The 23,583-nt window shown below is 46.6% G+C and overlaps 1 protein-coding gene and 1 long non-coding RNA gene across 2 annotated transcripts; one reads left to right on the top strand and one right to left on the bottom strand.

The window, feature by feature from the left end:
- The first annotated feature begins 502 nt into the window (after positions 1 to 502).
- On the top strand, positions 503 to 9,857 carry LOC310829395. Its single transcript, XR_014557252.1, has 3 exons — positions 503 to 806; positions 4,907 to 9,030; positions 9,407 to 9,857. It is a non-coding gene; the product is annotated as an uncharacterized lncRNA (long non-coding RNA).
- A 474-nt stretch (positions 9,858 to 10,331) lies between these two features.
- RPL28 (ribosomal protein L28) lies at positions 10,332 to 15,306 on the bottom strand. Its single transcript, XM_083707782.1, has 5 exons — positions 15,155 to 15,306; positions 13,424 to 13,515; positions 13,110 to 13,233; positions 10,976 to 11,094; positions 10,332 to 10,461 (listed from the first exon to the last, which is right to left on the bottom strand). The coding sequence occupies exons 2-5, from the start codon at positions 13,502 to 13,504 to the stop codon at positions 10,372 to 10,374; spliced, it is 414 nt and encodes a 137-aa protein (XP_083563908.1). The 5' UTR covers positions 13,505 to 13,515; positions 15,155 to 15,306; the 3' UTR covers positions 10,332 to 10,371.
- Between the last annotated feature and the right edge of the window lie 8,277 nt (positions 15,307 to 23,583).

The following is a 23,583-nucleotide window of genomic DNA, read 5'->3' as shown; positions in this document are numbered from 1 at the left end:
AAAATTTCTCTCCCATCCAGCTCAGATTAAGCCTGGCTTGCATCATCAGAGCTCCATGGAACGAGGAATATAGGTCACATCTCCTTCATACATTTAAACCACACAGAAAGCACATAGCTTCACACACACATATACACAGAACCCTTTAACTGTAGCTTTGTAAGGATGCCAGGAGCTGTCTCTCTGCGAAGGGTAAACTACAGTTCCCAGGAATTTGGGCGAGGGGAGTAAAGCCATGTGTTTTAAATGTATTGTTAGGATGTGGCTGTCTTCTAAAGCTGTGGTTTTCAAACTGTCCCCCCCCCCCCCTGGAGAATTCATGGAAGCTTATCAGGAGTTCCTTCCTAATAATGTGTGCCTGCGCACACGCACACATATATAAATGACAGGTGACTGAATGGGTTCTGCTCATTTATTTATTTACAGCACATTCTGAATGGCTGGGTGTGTACCTGAGGCGTACAATGTGCTGTGTGCATGTGCCGTGTCCTGCATCCAAGTTTCTCCAGTGCCTACTAAGTTACAGGAACTCTCTAATTGCCTCCTTATCATTCCATCATCCGTGTCCCTGCATTGATAGACATTAAAATAAATGAGGGTGGGGGCGGGAACCAAATTTGAGGTCCTGAGCAGCCAGGCTGGCAGCAGAGGAGACAAACTGACCCCAAGAACACAGACTTGGGGTGGGGATTTTGCAGTGGAAGGAGGACAGAAACAAAGGATTGATCGTGAGCAGGCCTGGCAAACTAAAGGAATGGGGAAGTAATACTAAAAAAAGAATACTACCACCAAAACTCTTTTTTGAGGTAAGAAAGGGGTAACGGTTGAATTATCTCGAGGGGAGCAGAGTGAATGGCTCAGTCAGATCCATAGCTGTCAACCTTTCCCTTTTCTTGCGAGGAATCCTATTCGGAATAAGGGAATTTCCCTTTAAAAAACGTTGACAGCTATGATCAGATCGCCCTGGAAGGAAGCATGTTTTTAAGGGATGCTACTTTGGAGAACCTCAATAGTTTTAAGGGTTGCCAACCTTTGAACCTCCCTCTGCAGCTACTGATGTGCATCGAGGTGATCAGGTTTATTCCACGTTATGAAAAAACCCTCCCTCTCATTTCTGCAGAAATGGGAGCGGTTTTTCCCCAGGTTCATTGGCAACCCTACAGAGTATACATTTGGAAATGAGTTACTGTTTGCCAGACTTGTGCGTTGGGGTGCTGTGGGGTGGGAGGTGTGTGTGTGTGGTTGTGTGGGGTGTGGGGACAGAGATCTACATCCATTTATTTGGAGCTCCATTTGTGTGTGCCATTCTGCCTAGGGAGGGTTGCCAACTTTTCAGCCGTGAAATGTACCTCTTTGCCTGTAACAGTCAATTGGTGCGAGGGCAAAACATTTAGAACGCTGATGCTGTATTACCTCCATCCTGTGAAACTTCACAAGTTCTTAACATGCTTGTTCATCTTGGGTTATTGGTTGCCAACTTACCACCAGTATCACACGGCAGCTCAGTCTGCATCAGTTGACCATTCTGAGCAGGGGTTGCCTGCCAATTTCAGCAGATCAGAAAAGGCTCAAGAGCAGGCTGAGCGGTTGGGGATCATTTAAATGTGCAATTCTTTTAGTCAACTGGGCAACACAAAGAAAACCTGTAATCAAACGAGAGTTTTTAGGCATATATGCAAGGCGCCTCAGTGATCTTTTATGATTTCTGCTACCCTGACTGTGTTTTTATTTCCTTATGTTGTCAGTTTGTATTTAATGATTTAATACAAAGTTTAATACTATTTGTAGAGGAGCAGGACAGGTTGTTGGGCTGGATTTTATGGTGTAGTAATGGTAACTCCGCCTTTTTCCAAAGAACTCAAGGCGGTTTCCCTCAAATGAAAGCTGTGTTGAATTCTTTGGCAATAGGTAAAGTCATAACTACAGTGGTACCTCAGGTTAAATACGCTTCAGGTCACAGACTCCGCTAACCCAGAAATAGTACCTCGGGTTAAGAACTTTGCTTCAGGATGAGAACAGAAATCATGCTCCAGCGGTGTGGCAGCAGCAGGAGGCCCCATTAGCTAAAGTGGTGCTTCAGGTTAAGAACAGTTTCAGGTTAAGTACGGACCTCTGGAACGAATTAAGTACTTAACCCGAGGTACCACTGTATAAGGAAACAAATCTCTACAGACAGGAGTGAGGCAGAGGGATGTAGGATGGGTGGGGAGACACAGAGATAAAAGAACTGATGTATCATTTTTGTTCATGGCACAAATAGATAATATATAGAAGTGTATTACATTCTACATTCAGGTGTGGCAAATTTATAAAGGTTTAAATTAAACTTTATTTCCAGCTTTTCAGGGGACTCGGGTTTCAGATATTTGTAAATATCTGATTAGCAGGACTCAGGGGCTGGGCTTCGTTCATTGTGGCACTTATGGATTCTACCCCCAGGGAAATCTACCAAATTCCATCTCCGCTAAAACACTTAAAAAATAATCCATCAGGCATTTACTGCTTTTATGCTGTCTCCTAGGCTTTAAACTTATAATGTAGCTGTGCTTTGTACTTTTGCCATTTGATTGACTTAAAATTAGTGTTTTTATTGTGGTTATACTGGCTGGTTCATTTTTTAAAAAAAGAACCTAGGAACTCTTTCAGCCAGCGGGCATTCCCCAGGTGCCACAATTCCCCATCTCTGTATCTCATTGACACAAAGACATTCCACCTATTGGTTCAGTCTGCTGGACAGCTGTTGAAGGCAGCTTTAAAAAGCTGGCCACTTTACACAATTAAGGATGCCAATTGACCAATGAGGGACTGTCCTTTTACTTTGTGTTTTTAGCAGCTGTGGGATGTGTAGAACTTAGCAGAGGAGGTTTTGTGATGCATGGAAATAAAAATATATAGTCTGTTACAGCAGCAGCTTCAAAAACTGGCAACTACCAAACTCAGCATTTGATCATTGTTAGAAATCCTCAAGAATTTTACTCTCCCGGGACTGCAAACTCTTCAGCTGACCCCCAGAGCTGCTGGCTTTACATCAGCAGTTTGACTTGAAGCAGTTGTTGCCAGTTTAGATTTTTAAAAAGCTTTGTCTTCTATAGCTCAAACTTCTGTTAAAGGGAGAGGAGCCTGGGCTAGGCTGTTGTTTTCCTGATCAGTATGGCAACACCTATTCCAGGAGTCAGCAAACTTTTTCAGCAGGGGGCCGGTCCACTGTCCCTCAGACCTTGTGGGGGGCTGGACTATATTTTGAAAAAAAATATATGAAGGAATTCCTATGCCCCACACATAACCCAGGGATGCATTTTAAATAAAAGCACACATTCCACTCATGTAAAAACATGCTGATTCCTGGACCATCCACGGGTCAGACTCAGAAGGCGATTGGGCCGCACCTGGCCCCCGGGCCTTAGTTTGCCTATCCCTGCCCTATTCCTTTCCTAGCTTCTCCTGAAGTCCACCTTCTTTATATCTCTTTTTTTAAAAAAAGATATGGGCACCTCGGCACTTTCCCTTGAGAACGTGTTCCAGTCCTGGGCTCTTTCTCTCAGCTCAAAAGATTATCTTCATATGTCATCTAAAGCTCCTTTCTGGGCAGTGCAAAGCAATTCTGTCTCCTCTCATTCTCTCTCTCTCCACACATGCAACCTCCCAGATAGAGCCTGATAAGAATTCCTCTCTTCTTTTCCAAACCAACTGCCGACATACAGGACATCCTTTTCTACATGGCTTGGGGAATAAAACATTTCAATGGTCAGCTAAACAAGAAGACGGGCATACGTGTCCTAAATATGGTAGAAATGGCTTTGATGGTCTGGAAAACACACTCACAGCAGATGTGTATGAAAACCCAATCCACCTTAGAATGTTACATTTGTTTTCATCCTTGCGATGTAACATCTGTCTTCACCCTTACCAAATATATTTAGGCTTCAGACTGTTACCTCTCTCTTCATTCCTACCTAGTGTTGTATACAGTACAGTGGTACCTCGGGTTAAGAATTTAATTCACTCTGGAGGTTCGTTCTTAACCTGAAACTGTTCTTAACCTGAGGTACCACTTTAGCTAATGGGGCCTCCTGCTGCCGCCGCGCGATTTCTGTTCTCATCCTAAAGCAAAGTTCTTAACCCAAGGTACTATTTCTGGGTTAGCGGAGTTTGTAACCTGAAGCATCTGTAACCCAAGGTACCACTGTACTGTGTTAGTCAAATGGAGAGCTGACACCGTGAAGTTAACGGACTTGATGACGAAGGTCTATTAATTTCAGTGGCTGAGTATAACTTGGTTAGATACAACCCCTAATTTTTCTGTACAGTCATACCTCAGGTTAAATATGCTTCAGGTTGAGCATTTTCAGGTTACGCTCCACGGCGACCCGGAAGTAACGGAATGCGTTACTTCCAGGTTTCGCCGCTCACGCATATGCAGACGCTCAAAATGACGTCACGTGCATGCGCAGAAGCAGCGAAACACGACCCGCGCAGACGCGCGTTACGTTCTACTCAGGATTCGAAAGGGGCTCTGGAACAGATCCCGTTCGCATCCAAAGGTTCCACTGTACTTACAATAGTTTTCAGACTTGCTTCTCTACAGGCTATGTGTTTTTCCCAGCTATATCAGCACATTGCTGGATTATAGCAAGATCCATTCAATCCAGCATTCTGTCTCCTAAATGGTCACCAGCCTCTCTCTCTCCCTCTCTCCCTCCCTCTCCCTCCCCCCCCCCCGTGTGTGTGTGTGTGTGTTTGTATGTAAGGGGATTTTCTGTCTGCTTTTCACCTTCAAGATGGGGTGCTCAAAGTGACCAACAAGGCAAAACATATAAACTGAGAATAAAATAGTTAAAAAGTAAGATCCAAATCTAATCCACCAGGACTCTTATTATGCTCTTATTTCCCTGGTTTTCCTCCCTAGGATGGATACTGCTGCCACCCTCCCAACCGTGCCTTATGACCGTGTGAGGGTCAACATGGAGAGGGAAGAGGTTTCCCTGGAGCGCTCGGCCTTGCCCCTGGACCCCCGCCTCATAAGTACCATCACGGGAGGCGTGGAGGCCTCCTGCCGAGACTGCCTGCTTCCCTTTGGGCTGCTGATGAGCATCATCGGCCTGGCTGCCACTGGTGTGGCTGGTGCCCGTGATCCTCCTGGCTCTGTGTTGTCTGTCCTGGGGTGGGTCTTGCTGGGGTCCGGGGTCTTGGGGGTGGCTGCCAGCTGCTTGTGGCAGCAGTACAGGAGCCGTAAGAGGCGTGGCAGCTGGACTCTACTGATGGAGCCAGAAGCAAAGAAAGCGGTCATATGAAAACCTGAGACCAGATTTTTCCTGTCAGCCGGAAGAAAACGTCAGCATGGAGTGAGAATCCAGCCCAAAAGGCTGTTTCCCAAGGAAAGCCCAATTTTGAACTGGTGACAGGTTCCGAAATCCATTGCAAAATCTCAATCCAAACCAGTCCAAGTTTTATAATCAGCCAGTTTCCACTTTGAACAAACGGCAACTGCATTCTGGGGTTGTCAACCTATATAAATTGGAAATCCATGCTGGGCCATTTCTTACCCACGTTTCCCTTATAGTCTGGACACACTTGGGGCTACTCCAACCTTCTGACATGGTAAGACTGCAAGAAGTGACAATGTTTTGGAAACACTTCGGAATAATGTATTACCCTTTACGCTGTGCCAGCACTTGGCAACAAAGTCCTAGGCCTGGGTGAAGAGAAGGATCCCTTTCCCAATCCTAATTCCTTGCAACTGACGAAGTGGAATGCAGTCTACAAAAGTTTACGTCTCTATAAGTTCCTAGTCCTTATGAGGCATGAAGAAAATCCATTGCCCTCCACTAAAACCTCATTCCTCACCATTATAAGGGCCAATAATTTGTTCATATTGATAAGATGACTTGTTCCTAGAAACCACACGCCTACCCCAAAATTGGACCTTTCTGCTTTCTTTTCTTTCTTTCTTTTTAAAGCACGATTCTGGTTCCCAAGTTTGCAAATATTGGCTGAGGTGGCTTTCCATGGGTAAGCGAGGGTGGTGTGTTAGTATCTTGTGTACCTCTTTGCACTTCTCTTACTTACTGGAAGCGGAGTATTGTATTTTAGAATTATTTCTGGTGCAGAACGAGTTGGTAGAATGCTTATCAAGCCCTACTTGTGCCATTGAAGACAAAGACAGAAAATATATATGCCTCTCTCTTTTCGTTGAACCCTGTTGGGTGCTCTCTGATAAAGAAGGGATAGAATCCCTCCAAGTTTCCATCTTCTCAGGGCAAAGCACACAACTGTAAGCAACCAATTCTCTGCAATGGTGCTTCCACTTCTGAGCCATCTGCTCCTCCTGGCAGTATATTTTCCACACTGCAAATCTGGGGAGCTGGTCAAGGCTCCAAGGAAGACCAGGAGAGATGGTAAATGTGTTTCTGGACTACTTCAGACTGCAAGGGGCGACTCACATGCTCTTCTAGAAGTGGAGGGAGCAAAGGAATTCCTGCACATAGAAAATTAGCATATCAAGAAGAAAAGTAGGTTAGATCCTTTCCCTATAGATTTCTATGTGCAGGGCATTCAGTCACGGGAGTCCTCATTCCCAGTCTGAAGTGGTACTGTCCAGTTTAGCATTCAAATTACTGAAAACTGCATCTTTAGACCTCGTACAATCAATTTGGCCCAGACCCATCCAGCAAAGGCAAGTCCTCAAAGAGGAAAGGAAGCCCCCCCCCCCCCCGTTCCCAAACCCTGGACTGACTACAAGTGTAACTGCAGACAATATACTCTTGGTGGCTGGCTTGATCTCGGCCATCTCGGTGCCCATGTATAAACAGACCAAGCTTATCACTCCGGCCCACGGTGCCACTCCTAGGTCAGGACATTGTTCTGAGAGCAAGCCCCGGTTTCCTGCTAATGACACACCCCAGGCATAGTTGGGAGTTTGGTCTAGGAGCTGTCCGCTTTCAAATTGCATTAGGAAAGTCTCTCACACACATCCTAGAGTTCACCAAGTCACAACATAGCATAGTACATTTTCATCTCCACATTATGCACTCAGTCTCAACCAAAGTCCATGTGCAGGTGAACATCTGCATTGCTTAGCCAATGGCCAGTCTCTTTGAAGTTTTGCCTAGACTTGCAAGATGGTCCTAAAGGGATGCCCTTTGCCCTTTGCCCATGTGCAGATGCTAACTTTCCGGAGATTAAGTGGCATTACTACAACATGTTACTTTTATGCATCCTGCCACATTCCCTTCTGTATTATATTTAGCTACGTGCCTTATTGCTTTTCCATAATCTAGTGATTCATTTATTTATTTTCAATCAGCTTTATGTATTATCCTTGGAAAGAAACAGTTCAAATACATTTTGCAGCCTAAAGCAAATGAAAAGATTTCTGTCATAACCACATCCCCATATGACACATACAGAAGTTGAGTAAAGGGGGCTGGGAGACAGAGACATTCATGTGGCGAAGAGGTTTTCTCTTCTCTGAGGGAAAAGGGCCAGAGGAGGAGTTGAAGGAAAAGGCTGTGTCAAATAACGCAGCCATTTCCAGAGATGGATTAGGTATCAAGCAGAAAGCAAAGTCAGTTCCTGCTAGTTGACTGATACAAGACCAAACTCTGCTTTCACCTGCTGCCATGTTGTGATTGGCTCTGTCCCTGCAGCACCATTTAGTGGCTGATGGGCCTCAGTAACTTGCAGCCTTCCAAGTGGTCCCTGGGGGTAAAAGTTTAAGAAGCCCTGACCTAGAGGACATAGCTGTGGCCTTTGGCCCTTCACTGCTTCACCACCGGCCATGCAGTGCACAACAGCCCACAGGGTGGTGGTCATGCAATAACCTCGGTTTGTTTGTTTTTATCTGACAGAAACATGCCATGTCCATTGCCATGCCAATAAATATTGTGTATGAAGGTGCATCTAACATTTATACCCTCTGAAGATATTTACTTTGAGTTGTAAAGGTAAAGCTGCAAGGCTGTTGCATGGTTAAGCTGGGGGAAAAGAGTACCTATATATGAGTTTAGTGATGTAATGGTGGGATATTGAATGAAATAAAATATATGAATTCCTAATACAGTGCTGCTGGGAAAAGGTCTTTTTTCCCTCCCAGAGGACTCTGTGCCAGAATTGGGACTTCTGGAGAGAAGGGGGAACCCTCCACCCACCCCTCCCAACTCTGGCTGCCCGCTCAATTGTGGTGCCCAGGAAGGGAGATGGCAGGGCAGGAAAGAGGTCAGGACATACGTCAGCCCAGGGCTTCAAATAGCTAGCTGGGGTCATTGGGAGGCCTGCCAGTAGCCTGCTGGGCCTATTAGATCACCTTGCTTTGGCTCAGCAAGCACCACAGAGCTCTAACAAAGATAGCTTGGGGCGGGGGACAGAGATCAGAGCCACCTGTAAGGATAGGTGGATTTAGGGAAATGCACTCACACCTGGCCCTATGGCCACAGCCATCTCCAGAGATCCAATCACCTCAGTTGTGGACCTGCCAGAACCTCACAGCTTTCATGTGGAAGGCACATGCTATACAGGACAGTGAGGTGTTTTAAATCTGGAAGTTTCGCCGCATTTCTCACCAGGGAATAAACGTTGAACGGACAGGTGAGGTTCATGAAGCATGCATGCGAATGCACATCCATTTCACACCAGGTCCTATTTCCTGTTCAGTCCCCTCCCTTTTGGGATGTTCCTGTCTGATTGCCCCACTCCCTACCCACCCCACCCTTTTAAAGCATGAGAATAGTAGCAGCAGTGCTTGGACTCTAGAGTCCCAGATTCAAATCCCAGCAATGAAACCTGTCAGCCTAGTTTCCTCTCTCAGAATTGTTGTGGAGAATAAAAGCATGGTAAGGAAAGGAAGCCCTGGACCACCAGCACTTCTTGGGAGAAAAGAAATGTAGTAGAATTTTGTGTGTGTGTGTATATATATGGCTAGTCTAGCCTCTTATCAAGTCTTCCTGTGGCTTCTCCAACCACTAAATGCAAGGGGAAAGGGAGCAGAAGTTTGTGAAAATATTTGATGCAACCCTGTGTCTACTTAAATGTAAGGTAAAGGTAAAGGTACCCCTGCCCGTACGGGCCAGTCTTGACAGACTCTGGGGTTGTGCGCCCATCTCACTTAAGAGGCCAGGGGCCAGCGCTGTCCGGAGACACTTCCGGGTCACGTGGCCAGTGTGACATTGCTGCTCTGGCGAGCCAGAGCCGCACACGGAAACGCCGTTTACCTTCCCGCTGGTAAGCGGTCCCTATTTATCTACTTGCACCCGGAAGTGCTTTCGATCTGCTAGGTTGGCAGGCGCTGGGACCGAGCAGCGGGAGCGCACCCCGCCACAGGGATTCGAACCGCCAACCTTTCGATCGGCAAGTCCTAGGCGCTGAGGCTTTAACCCACAGCGCCACCTGCGTCCCCCCTACTTAAATGTAGGTCCTAGTAAATTCAGTGCGGCTTACTCTCAGGTAAGTGGAGCTAGAATTGCAGCCTATGCCTTCTCTCACCAGTGAAAGACTTTCCTAGCTTAACTACCAGATTCTGCAGGCAGCAGCCCATCAGTTTTTGCCTGCATCGTTCCTCTCTCACACAATGATGCTCTGAATGAGTGCAAAGTGCAATAATCATTCAGCAACTGCAGCCGGCTCTTATATCTGAGGCGGAGACATTAACACAAGAGTTGGTTTTCAAGTGCTTCTAAGCCTCACCTCAGAATAAAATTCACTGGTATTCATCTATCCCTTGGGACAAGAAAAAATGGAAGTTAGGTGGTAACAAGGAGTTTTCTTAGCTCTAAACTGCCATCTGTTGGTCATTGTCAAGGCAATTAAACAAGCATCTGTAAATCACCTTCATGACCCCCAATAGTGGCCATGGAGACTTAAAAGACCGGCTCCTTTTATTTTCTCTCCCCACCCCACCCCATTTCCTCCTATGCCTTTCTTCTATTCCTTTTTTTTTCACTACTGAATTTGTCTTGTAGCACCTTAAAGCCTACCACATGTATAGTGCTATATGCTTTTACATAGGCCACTTCCATTATACTCTCAGAGTGCTATTCTCAGCAAGAGTTATAAAAGAGGAAGCTTTCCAACAATTGGGACAAGAGACTCCACAATGCAAAGCAGTTGTATGTATATGAGAAACCCAGTTATCAGCAAGGTAGGAGATTATTTAGCCACTTAATTTTTTGAGTTGTTCTCTTTGTGCAAATGAATCTCTGCAGGACAGGGAGCAACACAGCCTCTTTTGCCTTTTGGGAGGCAATTCAGCAAAATGACAACTGCATACCAGGGCTTGTATTCACTGGGGAAGAAACAACCCAGCTTTCAATCTATTAACACCAATCAGCAACACCATGTTCTGGTTCTAATCCTTTATTGGATAATCTGACAACTGTTTTATGTAGCCTTTGTAGCCCGAGTTCGCTTCTTCTTCACCACCACCGGCTTCTGGCTGCGCAGAATTGCACTGGCACGACGCAGAGCAGCCTGAGAGAGAGAGTTAAGAAGAAAAGTGAGCTAACAAGAGCCTCCGATGGAAAACTGAGGCTGCAAAGCACAGCAGTTATTTCCAGGTCAAGCACCTCTAGCGGTTTCTTAAAAATCCCAGATCCTGAAACACCTCCTTTCTATACTGCTCCTCAAACTTGTAATACCCTCCTCTCCTCTTTTCAGATCTACAAACTTAAATGAGCAGAACCATCTTCACTCCTAAAGCAGGAGTGAAACAGAAGCCCTTTAGCAATTTCTCAGTGTCTTTTGCAATTCAAAACACACTATCGTAACCCTGGTTTTACACAGAAGGGCGCTTTTCATTGACTGCACCACACTTTGAACATTAATAGTGTTAGATAGATTTCGTAAACATCTCAATTCTCACTCTAAAATGCCAGCTTACCATGCCATTTTGTTTCTGATGAATTGCCACCATATGCTCCATATGGAGACTAAATATATCCCAGTGCAAATCTACAGAAGGAGAAACCAAAGGGCCCCAACTTACCATGCGCAGGTCTTTGCGGTAGTTGTTCTTGCGGATGATGTGGCGGAGGCTGCTAAGAGTGGCACGGGCATTTTTGTTGATGGTGATCTTCTCGTAAGAGGTGGCTGGCTTCCGCTGGCCTGCAAGAGTGAAAGGTTAGGTCGCATGGATGGAACAAAAACCTAGAATCTCTAAGATGGAAGCAGCAATGCCAAATGAAACACCAGTGCACTTAGGAGAAAAATATAATAGTTTGGAAGTCCTTACCATCAGCCCCAGTCAGCATGGTCAATAATTAGTATAAAGGTAAAACGGTAAATGTCCCCTGGACAGTAAAGTCCAGCCAAAGGCAACTATGGGGTGTGGTGCTCAGCTCACTTTTCAGGACCAGGGAGCCAGTGTTTGTCCACAGACGGTTTTCCGGGTCATGTGGCCAGCATGACTAAACCACTTCTGGCGCAATGGAACACCGTGACGGAAACCAGAACGCACAGAAATAACATTTACTTTCCTGCCGCAGCAGTACCTATTTATCTACTTGTACTGATGTGCTTTCAAACTGCTAGGTTGGCAGGAGATGGGACAGAGCAATGGGAGCTCACCCAGTTGCATGGATTAGAACTGCTGACCTTCTTATCAGCAAGCCCAAGAGGCACAGTGGTTTAAACCACAGCGCCACCTGCGTCCCTTCAAAATAAGGAGATGTAGTCCAGCAACACCTGGAGATTCTCAGGTTCCCACGTTATAGTCACCACGCAAAGTAAGCCAGTATTTTCACCCCATACTGCAGCTGAAGTTGAGAGACACAGTGGCCTGCCTAAGACCTACTCAGTAAGCTCAGCTGAATATTTCAGCTTGAGACTTTCAGTCCAAATTCACGTTCTAGATGGCAGCACACGCAAGTGAGGGACAATGGCTGATCTTAAAGGATGGGAAGATTCAAAAAAGGGGAGATTGTCCTTCAAAGAGTTTGGTCCCAGGCAGAATAGGGTTTAATATGTAATAATCAGCACCTTGAATTGCATGGGGAAACAGACTGAGAGCCAGTATAGCCTGTGTTATTTTTTTCCTGCTTTTCCCCTTGACAGGACTCAAGGTGGCTTACAGACAAAAACAAGAACCTCTAAAAAGAAAGAAATATTGATCATTAAAATACAATTAAACATTGACAGAAGTAATCCTATATACATCATAAAGGGGGGGGGGAGTGGCCACACAATCGCAACAGCTTGCCCCAGTCAAGATTTCTGCAGCAGCCTTCTGCACCTATTGGTTTTTCTGTGGTTTTCAAAGGCAGCTCCACACAAATCACATAGCAGTAGCAAAACTGAGATATGCACGTAGGACCACAGCCAGAACTGACTATCAGGTAAGGCACATCTGGCAAAGCAGCTGAACTTTGGCAAAAGTACTCCTAGCCACAGCAGATTTGTGAACATCCAACAAGCCGGATGCAGGAGATATTGGAGTGCAACATCATCCAAAACAGGACAACCTCCTATTCCTGAACCAGTAGAACTCCTACCCAACAGCACTGTTGTCTTGTCCCGATTTAAATTTCAGTTTGTGTACCTTCATCCAGTCTGCTGCTGGCTCCAGATACAGATTCAGAACTGTCTGGCCTCCCCAGAACAGGGTGGCATGGAACTATAGAGATGAGTCTCATCAGCATACCGAAGTAATCCCACTCCCTGGCCCCAGATGATCTATCTCCAAGTGATATCATGTAGATGTTGAAGAGCATTGGTGATTTTATGACCCCACAGAGAAATATGTAGAGCTTAATTTTTGATAGCATTTCCTGTTCCCCAAATCTGTATTTTCAAGCATTTAGAATTTCATTTTTAAACAATGGCTGGAATGAATATGGGCACTTGGGACAGCCAGGCAGTGTTGGCAAAAGGGGTAAGGGTATTAGAAGTCCCTCTCCCTCCAGCCACAAAACTGCATCCCTCTGGCACTCTACCAAATGCTGCACTATCTACACACAAATTTTCTATGGTCTGGTGGGACTGCTTCCACCACTCTATTGTAGTGCTTATTCACTAACCAGAACTAAACAGATCTTTTACACCCTGCTCACGTCTCTCCCCCCCCCCACCTCCGACCCCTCACTCCATTCAGCATTATTTTGCTCTAAACTAGGCTAACCCACCTGCACGCTTCTTGAGGACCACAACAATGCCCTTCCCATCAGCTGCAGGTTCCACCCCAACAGTCTTGCGATGAATCAGTCCATTGTAGCGGAAAGAGTTGCGGGCTTTGAGGTTGTTTGGTTCCTTGGAAGAAACAAGAAAACATGTTACTAGGACTTCTGGGTTCCAAGAGGAAAAGAGGAGAGCTTAAGAGGTGTGGAACAATGTGTTTGAAAGTGAGGGATCCCCCCCTTTTTTTTTGCTTCAAAAAGGGAAATAGAATTGTTGGAAAATAAAACCTAGGTTTTTATTTTTTTAATTGAGGGCAGCTCACCGTGCTATATATTTGCTTGTTCCTTTTGATAAGGAAACTCGAGCAGTTGCGCACTATCATCCATTGCAGATGGGCAGACATCGTGCAGAATCCTAGGGATGAGAAGACCAAGCAATGAGAATATAAGAAAAAGAAATACGCCATTGTCAGAAGCCCAGTGCATATCCATCTATGTCCTCACACTCGCCTGCTTTAGGTATTTCCCCTCTAATTTTATGCTCCTCTACACATTATTCCAGTCTTGACATCCTGGTACCTCTAAATGTCACACTCCTCTCCCAGCACAATGAAAGAGACAGTGTGCTGTTGTTGTTAGAATGCTGGACTAGGACCTGGCAGATCAGGGCCCAAGTCCCCACTCAAGCAATGAAACTCACTGGCTCACCTTGTCAGTCATTCTCTCTCTCTCTCAGGCTAACCTCACTCACTTGTAAAGAAGAAATGGAGATGGGAGAGGTGTGTATGCCACCTTGATCTCCTTGGAGAAAAAGTGGGATATAAATGTAGTAACAAAGGGGGGTGGATTATGCTCATCAGATTCCTAATACAGCACACTACAATACAGTAGACAAAAGGGAATTATTAGGCATCAACCTCAAGAATAGGCTATTTGTTTAAATACCAAATCTTCAATCAGTGAGTGATAGTAGTAGAATTCTGTGGTATCTTTCCCCCCCTGATATGCCACAGGAAGTAGAGACACAGTCAATGAAGGAAAGGGAAATATAAACTTAAAAGGAGGACAACAACACAGGTATAATATTATCGGAGAAGAGATCATGTGATTAGGAAGATGCCTGCAAATGAGTTGCTGTTTACCATCAGACATAATCTACCCTTATAACATCGTTAAGCCAGGGTTTCCCAAAGTGGTGGATACTGAACACCCTGAGGTCAATGGGACTATGTAGAAGGTAAATAAAGACCTTGGGGTCAAAATGAAATTTACAAGGGATAGTGCAAATGAACAAACAACAAATTACTTAGGAATTATGAGCCTCAGACAAAAAGGGTGTGGGAATATAGAGTGCACCTCCCTTGCCAATGAGAAGCCTCTGTACTTAATAAGATATCTAATTTTTACACTTTTTGAATCCTAGTGATGGCAATTGATTGTTACTAAATGTTGATTATATATCATTCATGCCTGATTTTATTTCATTTACATTTCTAAGAATTTGGGTTCGGGTGAATGACATCTTTCAAAGCTCATCAATGGGTCAATGAACCCTGCATTAATTCTCCATGCCATACACAGAGTGATATTATACCTTTGTAACATGCCACGCATTCATTCTAACCTCAAGCTAGCGAGGCAACAATGCACAGGTATTATTTCACACACACAAAATCCTGCCTCAGGAGCTGACAAGCATCCTCAACACGGTAAGGGAGAGAGCGCCCCCTTAACTGTTAAAAATTTAGCCCAATCTTAGCGCATACCAAAAGTAAAATGAACCTGCGCGCTGCCTCCAGGAATAAGGGTAGGAACTAGGCGACCCACAACCCAGACAATTGAAATCAACCTACAAGACTGAAATGGAGGGACTAGCCACGTGACAGCCCCCTCCAAACCAACTTCCCCTCCCCACTATCTGGTAGGCCTCAGGCCCATACACTGCGGGAGAGGACCCCGAACCTGCCCTCACTACCCCCAATTCTCTTCCCTCCCCTCCAACCGGGATAATCCCACTTCCCCCGTCCAGGACAAACACGAGGCCCACTCCTTACCCTCTTCTCGCGACGACGGCCGGAAACGGAAAAGGAGGACCGGAGCCGGCGCGAGGGGGTTTTATACCAGCTCCCTCCCACCTCTTCGGTGCTGCGCCTTCGGTGCCGCCTCTTCCGCTTTGCGGTGCAGGGAGTCTCGCGGGCACTTCCGGCCTACGTTCGAACAGCTTTTCCAACCCGACTGTAAAGGGGCGGGGGGAGAGAGGGCTGTTTCGCCACAGAGATGTCTAGGGATAGAGCGGCACCATCATTGCCTTTCAGTTTTGAACGGCAGCCTTCCGGGGACCTTTCGCGAAGCTTTCGGAAAATGGCGGCGTTCCTATGAGGAGGGCTTCGGAAGAGTTCGGCGGCAGCTCGGAACCGTTCGGGTTTTCCTTCGGGCAGTTCTGCATGACGTCAGGAGCGTTCCGAGAAGGCGGCAGTGGACGATCGAGCGAGAAGCTGGAGCCAATCGGAAACCGCTGGGAGCGCCTTTCGGAGGCTCTGCTCGGGCGGCTCAGTTGAGCGGCTGCTACCTCTGGCGGAGGGTGACGAGAGCCTGACTCACTTTTGCGCATTCTACACTAGCGTGGTGGGGGAAAGAGGGAGAGGGAAAAACCCCTGAATTGAGTTTTGAGGGACGTCTGTGCCGCTCTATTTGTTTTAAGCATTCATATACCACTTTTTAGATATACAAAACTCCAAAGTGACGTAAAAAATGTGAGTGGGAAGGGGATTAAAAAAACACACACGCACACCATAGCTTAATAAACACAAATTGGGACAAAATAGAGACTTGCGGCGCATCAGGAGATTAACAAATGTGGCATCATCTTTCCGTGGATCAGATGTGAAGTGACAAAATGGGTTGGGGTGTGTATATTTTTGCACATACCCTAGTAACCGTAACTAAGCATAAATACACGTACCTGAAATAACACAAAGGATCCCCCTTTTCTTCCCTACTGCTTGCCCCCTTTTCTTCTGTTGCCTTACCTGTGATGAATTTTGTATTGCAGATTCCTTGCTGCGAGGACCTCTCCTCTTTTATCTTTTGAAAAGCAACGTGCATGAAGAAGGCAGGTTGTATTTTGATAAAAAACATCATATTTCTTGAGCCTGAGGCACCCACCATCTGAGCAAGAGAAAGTGCACACACTGAACTGAATGCATGAGTTGACGTTGAATCCCAGAAGATGGGAAGCCCTTTGGGTAGGCAATTCCCAGGTTGGGGAATTGGGCAGTTTGCTTGTTCTGGACAGATGTGTAGTATTGGGCGGAGGGGGTGCTTATTGAGCCATTGTTGTCAATGGATGGTTCAATAAGTTTCTGCAGTGGCTCTTTGCATCCCTTTTCCAGCTCGGGCTGGTGTGCGAGATACAGCCATTACCTGGAATGGGATGGCTTCATGACAGTGACCCATGTGTTGGTTACCGTAATCTCAAGATTTGACTCGTGGGTTGTGCACTGTGTAAGGCTGCCTTAAGGTTGACTCGGAAGTTACTGCTGTTGGACTTCCTTTGCCAACCAAGTTTGCGCAGCGACTGGGATGATAGAATAAAAACTTGCCTGCAATATCTTTGCTTATTTTATTTTAAATAATAATCAAACAGCTACAACTCACCACTCTACACCAGCCAGTACCATACAAAGCATTTGGTCAACTTAAATACAGATTTCAAGAGAATCAATTACCCTGTCACATCGCTGCATTTGGTGCAGCAGATAAAGTACCCCCTGCTAATTAGTTAAATTGTTAAGATAAGACAGGTGTGTTGAATTGTTAAGAGCTCACAGATGTTCAGCCATGCAGGTTATAATTACAAAGACATACCATTGACCATAAGAATATTAAGAAAACCTAACAGCCACTTGTGCAAAACTCCGCTGTTTAGATTGTTAACAGAACAGCCTCCTGTAATCACGAACCACTTCTGTCTATGGAGCAACATGATCTGCCAATTTATTTAAGACATTTATAAAGGTAAAGGTAAAGGTACCCCTGCCCGTACGGGCCAGTCTTGACAGACTCTGGGGTTGTGCGCCCATCTCACTCAAGAGGCCAGGGGCCAGCGCTGTCCGGAGACACTTCCGGGTCACGTGGCCAGCGTGACATCGCTGCTCTGGCGAGCCAGAGCCGCACACGGAAACGCCGTTTACCTTCCCGCTGGTAAGCGGTCCCTATTTATCTACTTGCACCCGGAGGTGCTTTCGAACTGCTAGGTTGGCAGGCGCTGGGACCGAGCAGCGGGAGCGCACCCCGCCGCAGGGATTCGAACCGCCGACCTTTCGATCGGCAAGTCCTAGGCGCTGAGGCTTTAACCCACAGCGCCACCTGCGTCCCAAGACATTTATATTCTGCTTAAATAGTTACATTTCTAAGCAGCTGAGCTTAAAAACCCCCAATCCACTGAAAACTGGGACAATAAAACAAAAAATCAGCATAAATCCAAACACTACGTTCTGTTCGCTGACTTATAAAGCCCTGAACAATTTGGGACCTGGTTACCTGAGGTAACACCTGCATTGTCCTGGCTTCTGAAACCTCAGGATGAAGCCCTCTTGGCTGATCTGATGGCAACCAGGGGAGGACCTTCTCTGCCGTGGCCCCCAGTGGCCCACACTATCCAAGTTATGGCAGTTCGTGATGCGGGGCAGGACAGTAAATGAGAGCCAATGTGGTGTAGTGGTTAGAATGTTGGACTAGGACCTGGGAGACCTGGGTTCAAATACCTACTTGGCCATGAAGCTCATTGGGCGACTTTGGTCCAGTCACTGCCACTCAGCCTAACCTACCCCACAGGGTTGTGGTGGGGATTAAATGAGGAGGAGGGAAAACCATGTGCCCCACATAGGACAATTGAGCTCCTTGGAGAAAAAGGTGGGATTAGAAAAGCAATAAATAAATGTTTGAAGTGCAAGCAAATAAACAGCAATATGCTCTTCATTAGTTGACTTAAGGTTCTGCTCCAACCTGTTAACTCATTGCCATATCTCTTATTCTCTGAGAATGAAGCAGCAACAACAGCCTATAATAGGATATTTCCATCCCTCCATACACCTTAGAAGTGACTAGTTACCCCCCCCAGCTCACTTTGCAACACGTCACCCCCCCCGCTTTGTTTCCCCCTCAGAACTCTCTGTGATTTATTTTCCTGCCTCTTGTGACTTTTGTTCTGCTATGGAGATGTTCCCCCCTTGTTTCTTTTATGCCACCTTGTGACTTCTTTTATCTCTCTCTCTCTGTGTAATCTTTCACACCTCCCAATGACTCTGTGTGTGCTTCCTTGCGGTCTCATGCCCTCCTCCTCTGTTTTCTATTTATTTTCTCCTCTCATGCAACCACTTCATGCTGCGATTTTTGTTTTAAAACAAAATAAACCCCCCTTGCCCCCTAGAAACTAATTTCACACTTTCTTCTGCAATCCTTGCTGTGCAAATTGCTTATTTGCTGCACCTTTGGGACAGGTCCTGACAGGGACCAAGACTGGCAAGGGGCTTCCAGAAGCTGGCTCTGCGCCCTCTGCTGCAAGGGAAGCTCTGCAGCTGGCCCATGGGTAAGCAGGCAAGCAGATAGGAGACTTCACGGTGGACGGCTGCCCATTAGGGATAATGGGGCACTGCCTCACCAACCTTGCTTGCCATTGATGGGGCCCCCCTGCCTGTCTTCTGACTTGCAGCTATGCCAGGCAATAGTCCTAGCTGTTATCTTCCTGCTCCTTATTCCCAGTGGCTCCACCTACTGCTGCCCTCTCTGCCCTGCCAGTCCTGCTGTGGCTTAGCAGATCCTGGAGGGAAGGAGAATGGCAGAGGGTTGTGTGTGTGTGTGTGCATGGGCCAAACTGGCAGCAGGCAAAGTGGTGGGCTCTGGAGGTATAAGACTCTGCCCAGGGTATCCAAGGGTGCAGAGACATTCCCTAGTCATTGCACTTAGCTCAGCATCTCTCAGCCAGCATGGTGTAGAAGTTAGAGAGCTTAGACTAGCACCTAAGGGACCAGAGTTCAAATCCTCACTCGACCATGAATTTCACAGGGTGACCTTGGTCCAGTCACAGTCTCAGCCTAACCAGAACAGGATTGTTCTGTGGATAAAATGGGGAGGAAGAGAACCATGTCTTGAGCTCGGAGGAAAGGCAGGATATAATTCGTTAAGTAAATGATTTTGGAATTAACCTCAGCAGAACTCCCAGCCGAAATGCTTGAAAGCCCTGTATCCAACCACTACCCCATCATTCAATTCATCCTTTGTGCTGGCAAGCCACTGCAGCATCACAGGGGCAGAGGACCATTTGACCCTTCCAGTATGTGGGTATGCCTGGTGATGTGGTGGCTGTAATTATTGTTATTTTTATTCATACCCTGCCCATCTGGCTGGGATCCCCAGCTACTCTGGGCAGCTCCCAACAGAATATTAAAAACATGATAAAACATCAAACGTTAAAAAATTCCTGAAACAGGGTTGCCTTCAGATGTCTTCTAAAAGACAGATAGTTCTTTATTTCCTTGACATCTGATGAGAGGGTGTCCCACAGGGCGGGTGCCACTACCGAGAAGGCCCTCTGCCTGGTTCCCTGTAACCTCACTTCTGGCAGTGAGGGAACTGCCAGAAGGCCCTCGGAGCTGGACCTCAGTGTCTGGGCAGAACGATGGGGGTGGAGACGCTCGTTCAGGTATACTGGGCTGAGGCTGTTTAGCCAGACCATCCTTCCTACCAGGGAACAGATTAAAACTGCAAGTGAAGCATTAGCATGACCAGAACCGTTTTGAATCAATTTATCCCACTTTGATACACGCCCCGTTCTCTGAGTTTTGCGGCATTCTAGGGGTGCATGAGGGTTTACCTATGTTTGGCTTCCTTTGAGAGCCAGTGTGGTGTAGTGGTTAAGAGTGGTAGTCTCGTAATCTGGGGAACCGGGTTCGCGTCTCCGCTCCTCCACATGCAGCTGCTGGGTGACCTTGGGATAGTCACACTTCTTTGAAGTCTCTCAGTCCCACTCACCTCACAGAGTGTTTGTTGTGGGGGAGGAAGGGAAAGGAGGTTGTTAGCCGCTTTGAGACTCCTTAAAGGGAGTGAAAGGCGGGATATCAAATCCAAACTCTTCTTCTTCTTCTTCTTTGGAAGGAAGCCACTGGGGGCTGACTGGTGTTATGTAATGTTTGAGTTTATTTACAAAAGTATAGGTTGAGCATAGGTGGTTTCATGGACTGGTTGGTCCCAGAAGGATGCTGGGATGAACCATCTGGGGAACCACCAAGGGAAGAAGGTTCAGAGCCCAGGGAGTGGCAGTGAGACAACCATGAGTAGTCAGAGGGAGGACTGGGAAGAGGTGTCAGAAGCTGAAGAGGTACCAGGGCTTAGTGAGCTGGGAGAGTCTGTGGCAGAGAGGTCCAGAATCAGAGACAGAAGCTGAAGCAGGAGAGAAGGGAGGCCAAGAGGCAGAGATGAGTCAGGCTGGTGAAGAGTCATGGAGCAAGTCCCTCCCCATCTCCCAGAACCAGGAGAGGCGTGAAAAGAGTGGAGGAGAGGTTGGCTGCATGCAGACACAGTCTCTGATTGCTTGGGGAAAGCCCTGGGGAGGAGGGGACTTAGACGGATGTCGGGAGGCAGGGACTTTCAGTCTCAGCAACTGATCCATGGGGCAAGACCTACCAGGGATGAGCTGCTGTGCTCATTAGGTTTGTCACTCAGCCAAGTCTGTGCAGATCGTGTTCTTGCTAATAAAGAGTTAACTCCAACTGGCCTGGTGTGATTTACTGCTGACTCCTGCCTGACAGATTGATCCTGACTGGTGGAGATGCACACAGCTTAAAAAAAGGGATAACATGCCTATGGGCTGCATTTAGCTTCCCAATATTTTTTTTTTGTGATCCCCTCAAACCCTACCAATTTTATTTAAAAAAAATGTGGCTGTCAGCTGCTTCTACCGTCGTGTGAACGTGGCCCCAGTTGCATTGGCCTGACTGGGGGACAGGAAGTTTCTCTAGTAAATGAATGCAGTTGATCAAACTTTGGAAGATCTGGTGGGCTAGCAGGCAGGACCACTCAGCTTCACCCTTTGATATAGGATCTGAATTCATCTGTGGTCCTCTTGAGACTTCAGGACTGGGATTGCGCACATTTTTATTTTTATTTTAAGAGAGCGGGAGAGAGAGTTTGGTTCAGGGAGGACGGGGTAATTAACAAGCTATTGATTGCCCAGGCGGGCTGATCGATTGGGAAGGAAGCGAGGTTGCGCTGAGCACCGGCCGCACAGTGCGAGGTTGTTGGAGGGGGTGCAGATGGCATTGATGCTCTGGCTGCTGCTGCTGCCCCTTCTCTGGGGTGGGGGGCTCCCGTTTGAACTGCACGAGGCCATTGAGGAGCTGCAGAGCGAGAACACACAGCTCCAGGGCAAGATCCAGAATCTCACGGAAGCCCTAAGTGAACTCAGGCTCTTCGTATGGAACCGATCGCAGGGTGAGACCCCCCAAATCTGGATCGTGACCCCTCCCTTTCCTGGCAGCACCAACACTCCTCTATTCCAACCTGTATTCCCAGGGCTATCATCTCCTCTTTTATCCAATCCCATTCTTTTCAGTATAGGTAGATTTGTAGTAGCTCTCTCTTAGTTGCACGCAAAGCAAGTTACTAGTCCTTATCGGTATGTGGAAGAGCTTGGAAAACACTGAGCAGTTTCTGGTGAAAGATCGGAAGCTGGTACAGTGGGAGCAGATTGCGATATCTTGTGGTCAAGAGGACATGTGCATGTTGTGACAAGCAGAAATATTTTGTCCACTTAAGTGTGCCACGTTTGGGGGGAATACCAGAAATGTGCTTCTTCAAACAGAACATTTTACTAGTGGCAAGAAAGCAACAACTATGTGCTGTGTTTAAATCCCATGCTGAGCCGATGATGAATAAACTATGTGAAGTAAGGCGATATATATGCTAATTAATATGCTTTAAAAAATTATTGCAGAACTGGGGTGACCTTGAGATGGAAGCTCTGCTAACTGTGCTCATAATTAACAGCACTGATTTTGCTCACTAGGGAGGTGGGTTCACCTGCCTGCTGCAGCTATCTAAAGGGCCTCACCTTTGTTGACAGCAGATCTTAATAACTCCAGTGTTTACAGTGATTTTGAAATCCTGAAAATGTTCCCGTTGGGGAGAGTGCTGCTGCATGTGATGATAAAGGCAACCCAATGTATAAATATCAGAATGCAGCTCCTGTCAACTGCTATGATTAAGACTAGGTAATGACCAAGCTACGATGCCTTTCCTGGCTGATTGGAAAGCAATTTACTCTTTATTGAATAAGAGCAATCTATATGAAAATCTGTGCCCTCAAATATTTTCCATGTTGTTGATGTTTGAGTGATCCATATACATTAGGTCGCAGTGTGTGGGTACTGTAAATCAGTCCTTGGCTCTAGTAATGGGTTGGACGAGGGCCAACAAACAGAAGCTAAACCCAGATGCAGAGAGGAGGAGTGTGTGAGTACGCTATTGGTCTTCCCTAGGGAGTGGTTTTCACAGGGCTGGTGCACAATGGAACTGGTTGGGTGGGAGGCCCAACAGTAGGTGGCGCCAGAGAACCAACAAGTTGTAGTTCTGCCCCATTCTCTTCCCTGCTGAGTCCTACTAGTGAGTGCAACACTGAGACTAAGGAAGAGGGAGCTGGCAGGCAGGGCTTGGGGGCTGACTGTGAGCCTACTGAGTTTGGTGGAGCAGGGCCCCCTCCGCCCGTGAAATATACTCAGAGTCAAGATTTCATGCTCTTTATTCAGCTCATAGTTGTGAGGAGGAATGAAAGTTCCCCCAAAATATCTGCTTTATATACATTATTTACACAATGGACTGCACGTGATTGGCTAATTCCGGGGTTCTCCTGTAGGCCAATCAGGTTGTGGATTCACTTCCACCTGGAGCTGGATTGGGTGGCTCCTGTGGACCAATCAGACTGCTGCATTCTGAATCCTATTGTTCTAGGACCAATCAGACTGCTGCATTCTGAATCCTATTGTTCTAGGACCAATCAGACTGCTGCATTTTGGATCCTATTGTTCTAGGACCAATCAAACTGCTGCATTTTGGATCCTATTCAACTCAGTACATAACAGCCCCCATGGGCCAGCCTGCACTGCGTTCTTCTTATTGATCCACAGCTGCACCTGCATGTAAACAGAGATAGCCTGGCCAAGTTATCCCTCTGCTGGTAATCTCAAGTCTAGACTACTGTAGATTGGGCTGCCATTGAAGGTTGTTCAGAATCTACACTTGGTGCAGAATTCAGATGCTACAGTACTAACTGGGCATTGTTTTCATAAGTACAATGCTATGCCCACAACACTGCTCCTAGTCTATTTCCAGGCCCAATTTGACATTAAGCTGTTCGACAGAGGGCTTCCTGTGAGGGGCGCCCCAGTTGTGGAATACACTCCCTGAAGAGGCCCACCTGGTCCTTTCA

The sequence above is a fragment of the Podarcis gaigeae genome (assembly GCF_964106915.1).
Source record: "Podarcis gaigeae genome assembly, chromosome: 13".
NCBI classification, from domain to species: Eukaryota; Metazoa; Chordata; class Lepidosauria; order Squamata; family Lacertidae; genus Podarcis; species Podarcis gaigeae.
The sequence above is the reverse complement of the archived record's forward strand: the minus strand, read 5'-3'. Positions and strand labels throughout refer to the sequence as shown.